General features: G+C 37.6%; 1 protein-coding gene across 1 annotated transcript; it reads left to right on the top strand.

Annotated features, from left to right (window-relative positions):
- Positions 1 to 11,364: 11,364 nt before the first annotated feature.
- LOC120526502 (trace amine-associated receptor 1-like) lies at positions 11,365 to 12,378 on the top strand. Its single transcript, XM_039749666.1, has one exon. The coding sequence runs from the start codon at positions 11,365 to 11,367 to the stop codon at positions 12,376 to 12,378; it is 1,014 nt and encodes a 337-aa protein (XP_039605600.1).
- The last annotated feature ends 236 nt before the right edge of the window (positions 12,379 to 12,614 follow it).

Below are 12,614 nucleotides of genomic sequence, written 5' to 3'. Positions count from 1 at the left end.
ATGATTACACCAATAATGCTGTTTATGGGAAATAGAGAAAATAGTAACACTTTTGTACATTTTTTAAATCAATGTTCAGCATTCACATATTAATTGAACATAGAAGAGGAAATCCCCATTCATAGAAAAAGGTTTGTTAATCTACTGAAAAATGATAATTAACAAATTAGCATCTATTTATAATCATATTATTATTGGATTGTTTTATTATTTAACATATTAATAAATCATATTTTATTGCTTTCAATATTAGTATATGTTGTACGCGTATATTAAATATATGTAATTTGACAATAATTTATGTGATGTGCCACTGAACAACTTCAAGCATTATGGTATCATTCATATAAATGTCATTTTTAAATAATGTTGTATTCTTTCTTATATTTACATTGCCTCCTGAATATTATTAATACTCCTGTCACAATCTAGTCCTGTATGTCATTGTTGTTTGAGTCATTAAATGTGTTATATATCAATCCGTGAAGCACACACACATATATATGTATAAATATAGTGATGCATGAGTCACTGTCTGGCACGCCAAAACACTCAGTACTTTAGCTAAAAACAGCTTTATTCAACTTGAAACAGGAACAGGATGGTTATAGTAGTGGGATCTACCACTCTCCGATACACAGACACAGCAAACAGGCAGGGTCTGGACCAGGTCAGTGGCTAAGTAATATGGTTCTATATGTTTATAATGTTCCTTGCATTGACAATAGGTGCTTATAGCTAGAATGTGATCAGCCTGTAGTTGCTTCCGCAGCACTATGCTGCTGTGCTACAAACCTGCAGTTGCCTTGGTAATGCACAAGCAGTCCTCCACAGACACGGCAATTGTGCTTCTGCGTGTTGTACCATTGGGGGGGGAGGGGGTCCTTAGCTTTGTCCAAGCCAGGCTCAGCCAGGTGGGACAGAACATCAGCATTGGCATGTGCAGCTCCGGCTCAATCCTGCAAACTGATAAACTACTGAGTGAGCTGGGCATTTGTTACCTTCTGTTTCTACAACCACTGAAGCAGGCCGTGATCAGTCACAAGGGTAAACCACCGTCCCCAGAGGGAGTAACAGAGGGCCTCCACTACCCACTTATTCACTAAACACTTCTTTTCAATGGTTGAATAATTACACTCCCTGGGCAGCAGCCTCCTGCTGAGAAACATGATGGGGTGTTCTTCCCCCTCAAAACATTGTCAGAGAACCGCTCCTAAACCGAAAGTGCTTGCGTCCGTTTGCAGATTAAATTCCTTTGAAAAGTCTGAATTGCACAGAACGAGGAAACAGGATAAAGTGGCCTTTAGGTCTGAGTAGGCTCTGTCATAGGAGTCGGTCCAGACAACACTACAATTCTTTCTGCCCTTTGTCAATTCAGTGAGGGGGGCTGTCTGAGGTGCAAAATTGGGGATGAATTGATTGTAGTAACCTGCGAGCCTGAGGAAGGCACAAACCTGCCGCTGTGTTTTGGGAGATGAATATGCAACCACCTCTCCCACCTTGTCCATTTGAGGCTTGAGCAAACCCTTCTCCATAGAATATTCCAGATAATGGGTTTCCAACATACATAGCTTGCACTTCTCTGGGTTAACCATCAACTCTGCCAGGTGAAAACTGGCCAGTACAGCCCGAAGACAGGCGTGATGAGATTCCCAGTCATTAATGAAAATTACAACATCATCAAGATAGACACAGGATCTGGTCTATCATCCGCTGAAAGGTCAACGGTGCATCATGGAGACCAAAATGGAGTACAGTAAATTCAAAACGCCCGTCTGGAGAGGCGAATGCGGTCTTCTCGCAATAGTACTCCTCCAAGAGCACCTTAAGGTAACCCTCCATGAGGTCTAGGGTGGAAATATACGAGACCTGCCCGAGGTTCTATAACAGCTCATCCACACGCCGAATCGGGTATGCGTCAAAGTTGGAAATCTTATTCAAACATCTACAAATAATACAGAACCGAACCATCAGGTTTTGAGACAAGTATAACAGGCCTTTGTGACTCACTTTTGTTTGGACGAATAATGGGTAACTAGAGCATCTGCTGGACTTTGTCGTGTATCACATTTCTTGTTGCCTCTGGCAGGCGGCATAGGGGCACCTGCACAGTAACACCGGGCAGAGTTAAGATCTTGTGTTCCGTAATGTCTATCCAGCTAGGTGTGGGGAAAAAAGACATTGGAGTTTCCCTCAATCAGTGAAAGCAATTCTGCTTTCTGTGTGTCAGTTAGATGCTCCCCAATAGCAACTTCAGCCTGGGAGACCACTGCGGACGTGACCAGGACTTTGTGGTGGTCATGCCACTCCTTCAAAAGCTTATCATGTAAAATCTGTACCGATTTCTATTTTACGGTAATCCTGACTTTATAATTCACTGGGCATATGTGCTCTACTATTACTGCCAGCTCTTGACAGTCAGCCCAAATTTTATGTGGATCGGACAGGATCAACACCAGCACACGATCCCCCTTATTAAGCTTGTGGAGTTTACTCGTCTTGTCATTATTGCTTTTCTTTACTTCTGCAATAGATCAAAGCACGGCTACTTATGAGTATCTTGTGGCATAATGGACTAACACAGACTGTAAGAGCCAATCTTCGAAAGTTAAAAGTTTTGAGTTAAACTCATATTAATGTTTGCTTAATTTGAATAGAATATAAACTTCTTCCATAGTCATAGACAAAGTTATAGTCTTTTCCCCCTATAAGTTAGTAAGAGATAGAACCTTCTTACTATAACTGAGAAACAGTGTGATAATAGATTCAGTTGTGTTTAGAACAGGTCCTAGTACATAGGGACTTAAAAGACCCATTTTCTTTTGAGAGATGGGATAAGCATACAGTTTTCTGAGCATCATTTTGAAATGGATCAGAAATGATAAGTAAATAGTAATGATTTAAGATGTAACAAGATTAAGCTTATAACTGAACTTTTCTTAACATGAATTTTTTTCCCTTTTTTGCAATTTTAATTTTCTTTTTTTTGTGTGAACTGTTTTACTTGAAACTTAACTAAACTTTTAAAAACGAAGATATTTTGTCTGTGGAATAATTTCTACGCGTAGGGCTTTTGTTGAATGACATTTTTTGAGTTAGAGCTGCTGAAGTTTGGTAACTTTTTCGTCAGAAAACTTACCATCTGAAGGTATTGAACTTGAAGTGGAATCTACCATCTGAGGACAGAGGATGATTCTGCTCCAGAACTCATCAACAAAGAAAAAGAACTGAGCTGTTCCGAGGTACTGTGCTCTTTATCTTCTATCTCTGCATGATCGTAAATGAAAGCAAGGTCGCCATTACCTGAACTCGAGAAATTTTAAGAGACTGTGATATTATAAAGACATTGTGGATGATCGGTTGTGCTTTGCCTGAGTCATGGAAACCTCGTTGTAAGGAAGTCGTATGTTGTTAGAGTGTTCGGCTGTGACGTTTGTTACTGTCAGGAAACAAGCTATCATATACTCGAGCTGTTGTCATACCATGACATGGTATGGACTCAAAGCCAAAGAATGTAATTGGAGATCTTAAAGGTCACTTAAAGTGGGTATTATACGGCCAGCCATAAGCCCATTTAATTCTCCAGTGTGGCCTGTAAAAAAAAAGGATGGGAGTTGGCACATGACAGTGGACTATCGTGCACTAAATGCAAAAGCCCCACCACTTACTGCTGCTGTTCCTGACATTGTCACCATCACAGAACAAATAATGGAAACAGCAGGGGATTAGCATGTTGTTATAGATTTGGCAAATGCTTTTTTCTCCATTCCAATAGCAGCTGAGTCACAAGACCAGTTTGCTTTTACCTGGCAAGATAGACAGTATACTTTTCAGGTCCTACCTCAGGGTTATCTCCATAGTCCAACTCTATGCCATGGTTTAGTAGGGATTTAGCTAACTGTAAAACACTGGAGAGAATTACATATTTCAATTATGTAGATGACATCCTACTAACAGGAGACAATGAAGAGAAGCTGGCCGAGGTATTAGATGAACTTATAAAGTACATGCATAGCAGAGGATGGGCAATACAGTAAATGATGATAAAGTGCAGGGACCTGCACGAGAAGTAAAATTTTTAAGTGCAATGTGGCTTGGGCCTGAAAGGAAAATTCAACAAAAAATGATTGAAAGTGTTTTATAAGTTACTGTACCTGTAAATAAGGGAGAGGCTCAGTCTTTTGTGGGACTGCTGGGGTATTGGCGTAATTTCATTCCTCATTTGGGATTGATACTTAGACCAATACATGATATTGTGAAAAAGAAAGCAATTTTTAAAGGTGGAGAAAGTCAGCAAATTGCTTTTGATAAGGCTAAAGAGGCTATTCAAGAATATCAAGGCTTGGGGCCTGTGCAAGCAGGTGTTCCCTTTGAACTAGAGGCCAATGAACAAGGAAATGTTGCAACTTGGAGCTTGTGGCAGAAAAGACAGGGGAAACGAGTTCCTGTTGGCTTTTGGAGTAGACAAATGATTAGTTCGCAACAGCGGTACAGCCAGTTAGAAAAGCAGCTTTTAGCAGCTTACTGGGCCCTTCTACATACAGAACGAATAACTAAAGATGCTCAAGTAACTTTGAGAACTGGTTTACCCATCCAGGGATGGGTCAGAGATAATACACAGGGGGGTAGGACGGGAGCAGCTCAAAATCAGACTTTGTGTAAATGGAAGTGGTATTTACAGGCTAGAGCTAAATTAGAAGGGAAAGAACCTAGTGCATTGCATGGTGCTATGGCTGGCATGGTTCAGTTTAAAGATCCGGTTGATCTTCCCCAGATACCACCTCTTGAACCATCACCCTTTTGTGAAGCTCCTACGTTTTCTGATCTGTCTGTAGAACAAAAAGCTAATTCATGGTTTACAGATGGGGCAGCTCAGTTACATAAAGGAATAAGAAAGTGGAAGGCAGTGGCTTTCCATCCAGTTTCTAACACTCAACATGTAGAAGAAGGGGATGGAAAATCTAGCCAGTGGGCTGAGTTGCGAGCTGTGGCTATGGTGCTTGAAAGACAGTCAGAAAGGCCTATTGTAATTTATACTGACAGCTGGGCAGTTTTTTAAGGCCTTGTTATGTGGGCACCAAAATGGAGAGAAGATAAGTGGCACATACGTGGGAAGCCTGTTTGGGGTGGTAAACAGCTGTGGGAGTCACTATGGGAAAATGGACAAAGAGGAGGTGTTCTGATAGGGAATGTAAGTGCACATATAAAAAAAGGAAAAGAGGAACATGAGTTTAATAACAAGGCAGATGCCATTGCCTCAGATATTAGAGCAGTCGGTACAGAGGACAGAGAACTCATGCAAGCATTAGCGGCTTGGGGTCATCAGACCTCAGGGCATTTAGGTATTAAAGTATCAGTAGAATAGTGTAGGAAGAGAAGTGCCCTTGTCATTGAAAATCAAATGAAACAAGCAATTGAACAATGCGAAACATGTGCTAAAGTCAGACAATGGCCATTACAAAAAATATCAGGAGGGTCATTACACCGAGGTGAGAAGGCATGCACAGTATGGCAGATTGACTATGTAGGACCATTAAGATCAGAACAGAACAAAAGATATCTTAAGACTGCGGTGGACATGTACACAGGCATCATGCAGGCGTACCCTGTACAAAGAGCCACACAAGCTAACACAATTAAATCACTTTCCTGTTTGGTGTAAGTGTATGGTATACCTGACGAAATTCAGTCAGACAACGGTACACATTTTACAGGTCAGGAAGTGCAGAAGTGGGCTAAGGAAAGAGGTATTATGTGGTTGTTCCATATTCCATATCATCCATGTGGAGCAGGGCTAATTGAGAGTATGAATGGTTTGTTAAAATAACAACTTAGAACTCTAACAGGGGTGTCTAACTTGAAAGGTTGGTCAAAATACTTACAACCGGCTCTTTTCTAATAGCTAACAGCACTCTTATTGGGAGATTAACAGGAAGCAATTTACTTGTGAAGCTTCAACAAACCAATGCCAATGTTATAGTAGAACAACAGGAAAATAAATTGAAAGTTTTTTCAGCTGTAGAATGGAGTTTGGGAGCTAATCTAAGCAAGAAAATTAATCGGATTAAGTGGTAATCTTCCAAAAGAAGTAGTTATGAATATACAGTTGTATAATAATCTAACTCTAATAGAGCCGATAGAAACAGGAGAAAGATGAAGTATGTTAATCAGAGCAACTGAAAATATTAAAATAAATAAAGATTTTAATGCTTCAATCACTTTAGAAAAGACTGATAAAGTAACAGTTATTTTGATACCATATGTATCTACACCTGGTAGAAAGGTCTGCATTAATAGTCCAGGAAAAGCACCCAGAAAAGGGGAAATAATAGCAGTGGGTCAAGGAGATACAAGATTGGTTATAATTTATGGACAGAAGCTGCCTTGTTATCTTCCTCTCTACAGACTTGCCCACAGAGCAGACTAACAGTGACTGGAACCAAAAGGAAAAAGAAGAAGAAGATCGGAAGCAAAAGGAATAAGAAGGTCTATCTGAGGTTTCCATAAGGGTAACTCCACAATTTATAGATTAAAATGGAGTACACAATTTATTACATTATTTTGACAGACATAGTGGGTATTCATAGTGTAGAAATTCAAGGTAACAGGACACAAATAAATTTCCAACATGCATGTCTCTCATTTTGGACTAACTGCTCAATAAATAATATACAGACTATGAAGAAAGACATTGTTGAAGGAATATCAATTATGCAGGTAAAAGACATTTTTTGCCAAGTAACAGAGATCCCTAAAAAAGAGCAGGATTTTATAATAATAAAAGACCAAGAATGTACACTAAATTGTAAAGGTGGGGTATTAAAAGGTTGGGGAGTTGCTAGGTAAAGAGATATTAATAAGCCGGAAGACTCCACATGTAATATAGAATCCACTGAAAATGCATGTTGGTGGGTGTGGAAACAGAGCTGTGAAAGAAGGGGAATCAAACAGACACTGTTATGTCCACTATTGACTGTTAGTCCCATACAGGAAACATTTAATGCTACACTGCTCAGACGATGGAGATTATGTAAACCAGTAAGAATACCTCAGATGCTAGTTACAGTGCTAGTCCATATACATGTTAGTGGTTACAGCATACCTTTCCAAAATAAAGCTGAATGTAAAGCTAATTGGTCAGAATTTTGGCTCATCCTAGAAAATAATATAAAGATAAAACGACAAAAGAGGAGTCTTTGGGACGGTATAAATTCTCTGTTAGGATTAGGAGGAATAGGCTTAGGAATAGTTAACACTATTGACACAGAACAGATATATAGCAAACTATCAGATCTTTCGAGTAAGCAGATGCAGTTAGTTGAAACACAATCTACGTGGGCTCCTGTAATTGGCAAAGTAACCAATTCTAGTATAAATCTTATAAGGAAAAACACAGAAGCCCTGCTACATGTGTCAGCTGTAACAAAAGAACAGGACCACTGGAGAGACTCTTAATTAAGTTGCCTAGTACAGTGTGTTGCCCCAGCACTGCATTATCTAAATTGGAAGATACTTATGATGGGCATACAACCCAGCCAATGGGCTAACCAGTTCAATGTGTCAAAGGAGTATTGGGTGAAACCCATTGCCTTCACATGTTACACACGGATTAAGGACAAAGGTTGTATAGCAGCAATGCAATTGGGCCCCACAGAGGGACACAAGGATACTTCGTGCCCCATGGAAGTGCTGCCAGTATATACTGGTAAGGTATGGTGGCAGTCAGAGTTACACCATGGGTGGATAAACAGCCAAGGTGATCTAGTTGATCCTCAAATGTGTGAGAATTGGCCATAAGGGTTAGTTTGTGAACACAGTTTTATAAAGGGACATGCTTGCACACATTTTGGAAAAGGAGATTGCCATAGGAACTTGTTGAAGGTTACATTTTAAATCTTTGAAATAAATAGTACAGCTGCATGTCTGTTAACGAATGGTCTGATAGTATGGTCAAACTTACAAATAGATAATGGACCAGGGGTGTTTTGCAGGAACAACATAAACTGGGTTATAGATATTATTGAGGATAAAACATATCCACTTATGCAAAATGTAGAATGGGATTGGACAGGTTTAGTGGAAGGGGTGGAGTTACCTCACCTGGAACCTCTAGATTTAATGACCAATTATAAGAAGACCATACAAAAATTACAAAAAGAAGAAGCAAAGACCAACAATATGGTTTCAAAAATCATCACTCGAATAGAACAAGATCGGATTGATGTGCTTCGGATAGCTTCTGAAATTCAAACATCCTTAAATCATCATTGGTGGGATTTCTTCGGTAATTGGTCACCTACAGCGAGCAATGTACTAAACAAACTTTCTCTTCCAATTGTAATATTAACAGTATGTATGCTAATTCTGCTTCTAATTCAAATTTATTTATGCATAAAACTAAGGAGACTTTGGTTTAAAGCACACAATGCTTATGTGTCCATAAGACCAATAATATGGAGGAAGTAACAATATCCAGTAAATCTGCCCAGTCCCTGGTAGTGTATGACATGGGAGTTGTGCACTTAAGTGGCATTGGTGGGGAAGAGCGAATGTACCTATTAAGCTAGCCAGGTGGGGGTTAGATTTACTGAACTGCTTATGTTCAGCATAAAGACTGGAAACCAGGACCTTCTGCTAAACAGACAAAACTGTATCATTCCAATCACAAAGCATTACAAATAAGACAAGTATTCATCTTTGTTAGTATGGCAAATTTCTTTCATTACTTGATTTAAAAGAAGCTTTGGGGAGATTCCGCCTTGTGGGTGTAATATTTAGTGGTAACCTGCTGGACGAGATGACACTTGATACCCTATACAGGTTGTCCCAATATATTCTAGATGGTATTGGTGGTAGTCGGATCTCCCTACTCATTGAATAAATGAAGTAAAAAAAAAAAAAAAACGTTTTGATAAGGCTTAATTAGTGAAGAAGTTCCTTCCTATGATTATTCATTTAATCATTTAGATGTGAAGTAGTATAAAAATTTTTAATGAAGTTGTATTCTTAAACATTGTTTTTTTTTTAATGTATTTTTGTTTTTCTAATACATGTACTGTATTTTAGGGGTCCAGGGGTGGAATGAACAGTTAGAATAGTAAAAAAAAAAAAAAGTTTGAACGGCCCACAATTCATCTTTAGTTTGTCTGACCAAAATAGGGGTGGAGTGTTATGGTGTATAAAATCTACATTTAATTCTGTACGGATGGACATCTGGAACATCAATTGGGTTTACAGCCTGAGAAAGGAAGCATGACCTGATACCTCAGGTTATTAATTACTTTACGGATGGACATCTGGGACATCAATGGGGTTTACAGACTGAGAAAGGAAGAACTGAGGCAATACTTTATTACCTGGGGAGCAAAATTCATCCATCATATTGACAGCCAGCCAATCACGTGCATGGAACATTCATGTGCTGTGAAACCACGGCATGAAATTTTATAATAAATATGCCTCATTTTAAGCAAGGTCAGAAGCAGAAGAAGAAGAGAAACAGAGACGACGGGAGAGCCACATCAGAGAATACAACAAAGACACATGTAATCAGTTTTCATCCGATCGTCAGTTAACAGCATTCTCATGAACATCGATTGCTAAATCAACCGCCGCCTGGGACTTTCATCCTTGACATCACTGATTCCTTTCAGTAAGCTTTTTTAAAGACTTTTTTATCCAGACTTTTCTATCGAACTTATTTTCTATCACTTATTATTGTTCTTTAATAAATAGTAACTTGTTTTCATCTTTCTATGCTTTGTCTTAATATCTAGAGTGATTGAAGTAATAAGGTAGATTTCTAAGAGCACCTGAAGTAGCTAGAGATTTTGCCATTTAGCTCTATGCTGTTGGGTTTTAAGGCTGAGAGCGAGGGCGCCGCTCGAAAGTTAGGGACAATACGAGAAGAAGGTGTTCTTGGCCGATAAATGGCCTATAGTCAAGGATACTGAGTCTTTGTATGTTTTATTATTTTACTTGGAGACCTAAAGTAATATTTAGGTAAGTCTGAGGTCTATTTAAAACATCGTATGTTGTTCGTGCCGATAGTAAATAAGTCTCTTGATGTGCTGAGAGAGTGACAAGTTGTGTTATACCTAAAGCATTTGTGTGGTATTTTAAATGCTAAACGTTAGCCAACTGTGTGGGTGTCATTCATATGGCACTGTTGTGGTTAGGGTCTGAGTGTATGTGTATCTATGTATGCGTGTGTATTATTATTTAGGGTGCGGGAGTAGACCAATCCTATCACGAACTTGACAAAGAAAAGGGTAACTAGACGATAACACAGGAGGGATGACATAGATGAGGAAAGTGCAGCCAAAAAAATAGATCTTAGTCATTAGACAGACAGTGGTCAAAATCTGAGAGAAGGTTTTCAAACTAAAAGAGAATCAATGCAATGACCGACTGGACAGTGCAACAAATTAAACAAAAAATTAGACCTTATTGAAATTCAGATAAAAACAAACCTAAAATTCATATCATTTAAGAAAGAAAAGCAAACAATAAAATAAACCTCTTACTGTTGTTATTTTATTAGTTTTATTGTAATAACTAAAAATAAATTATAACCCTGACATAGTCAATGTTCTGAAAAAACTAAAGCATAGCCCACTTTATAAGAAAATGTGCCAGATGATGCAGTCCAACCTGAGAAAAAATAATTTGTTTCAGTTCTTTAGGTAAGAAGATGAACTGAGGTGCAAATCCTATTTAAGGCAGGGCCATAAACGCAGCAGGTGTTTGTTTACCTTGTGACTTTGTACTTAGTTCTTGTGTTGTCCCTCCTTTGTTTGCTTTACTTTATGCTATAAACACACTACAAATAGTAAATTAAAAACCTTGCAATGTTTATTTTCAAGTGTTTTTAATTGCAGTCATACATTATCATTGTGTGTGTGTGACTTCAGGGAACATGTTCTATTATGTGAAAATACCTTAGGTAATGACATTTCTTAACCTTCTGTAATGAATTCTACAGAGAACATTTAATTGGATGGTTACAGAATATATAAAGTTGACAGCTGTTGTGATGAAATTCACATCCTTCAGGAGAACTTAGTATACTTTGGTAAGTATGTTGAAAACGTCTATATGCAATTGTTTAGACAAGTTATTCTAAATACTAAGCCATGTACTTTTAAGAGAAATATTTCTTTTAAAAACTTTAAAACATTTGTTATCAGTTACATATTAAAAACCTTAATATAAACATTATGCCAGGTTAAGTTTTAATGGTAATCTGTATTCTAACATATACTGTTTACTCATTACAAATACTGATGCTATAATATGACATTTTATTTTTTCCCAGCTAAGAGCAAATCAAGTGCATTACACTCCTGAATGCTACTCATCAACATGAATCAATCTGCAGGTTTAAATAACAGCCAGTTTTGTTTCAGATCAATAAAAAACTCCTGTCTCAGACAAACCTACTCTGTAAGCATACATATTGTTATATATTTAGCATTATGCGCAGTAATTCTGTTCACAGTGTCTGGGAACCTTTTGGTTATCATTGCTATCGCTCATTTCAAGCAGCTTCATACACCAACAAACTTTCTGACGCTTTCTTTAGCAGTTGCTGACTTACTTCTTGGTGGACTGGTAATGCCTCTCTGTGTGATCAGAACTGTTGAAAAATGTTGGTATTTTGGGGATCTCTTCTGTATATTTCATAGCAGTATAGACCTCTTGCTTTGTGTAACTTCTATTTTGCATCTTTTCTTCATTTCAATTGATCGCTATTATGCAATTTGCCATCCTTTCGAATATAAATCTAAATTTACACTCACCCTTATGAAAAAAATGATTTTCATTTGCTGGTCTCTAGCAGCTGCTTACGGATTTGCAATAATTTTTACTCAATTCAATGTAAAGCCTAAAGAGAGTATACTTGGTGGAAATAATTATTGTGTAGGAAGTTGCAATAATCTTCTGAATGAAGTTTCAAGTACAATTTCTGCAATAATTTCCTTTTATATTCCTGGATCTATTATGATTGGAATCTATGTGAAGATTTACATGGTAGCATCAAAGCAGGCCAAATCTTCACGACAAACAAGTGAACACAGAAATGAAGACTCAAGGAAGATAGAAACAAAGGCAGCAAAAACACTGGCAATCATTGTTGGAGTTTTTCTTTTTTGCTGGTCACCAACTTTTTTCTGCATTATTATTAACCCTGCTATTAATTTTTCAATCCCTTCCTTACTCTTTGAATTTGTTTTCTGGTTTTCCTACACAAATTCAACCTTTAATCCTTTCATTTATGCATTTTTTTATAAATGGTTTAGAAAAGCAGTGAAATTAATTATATTAGGTAAAATATATAAAAGCAATTCTTGCTCAGTGCAACTTTATTCAGAGTAAAGACAGAAGAATTGACAAATATTGTAAAAAAATTACATTTTATAGGCACGTGATTACTAGATTTTTACTGAAATGATTTTTCAAATTACTAAAACTGCATCAATCAGCTAAATATTATTTACTTAAGACTTCAACATTTGACGATCATATTAAAGTACATATCTAAACAGAATCTATCCGAATGGCAATAATGAAATACAGTAATCACTATGTACTGTAGATAGAAAAAAATAATA

The sequence above is a fragment of the Polypterus senegalus genome, chromosome 3 (genome assembly GCF_016835505.1).
Source record: "Polypterus senegalus isolate Bchr_013 chromosome 3, ASM1683550v1, whole genome shotgun sequence".
NCBI lineage: Eukaryota > Metazoa > Chordata > Cladistia > Polypteriformes > Polypteridae > Polypterus > Polypterus senegalus.
This window is presented reverse-complemented; position numbering and strand designations above follow the sequence as displayed.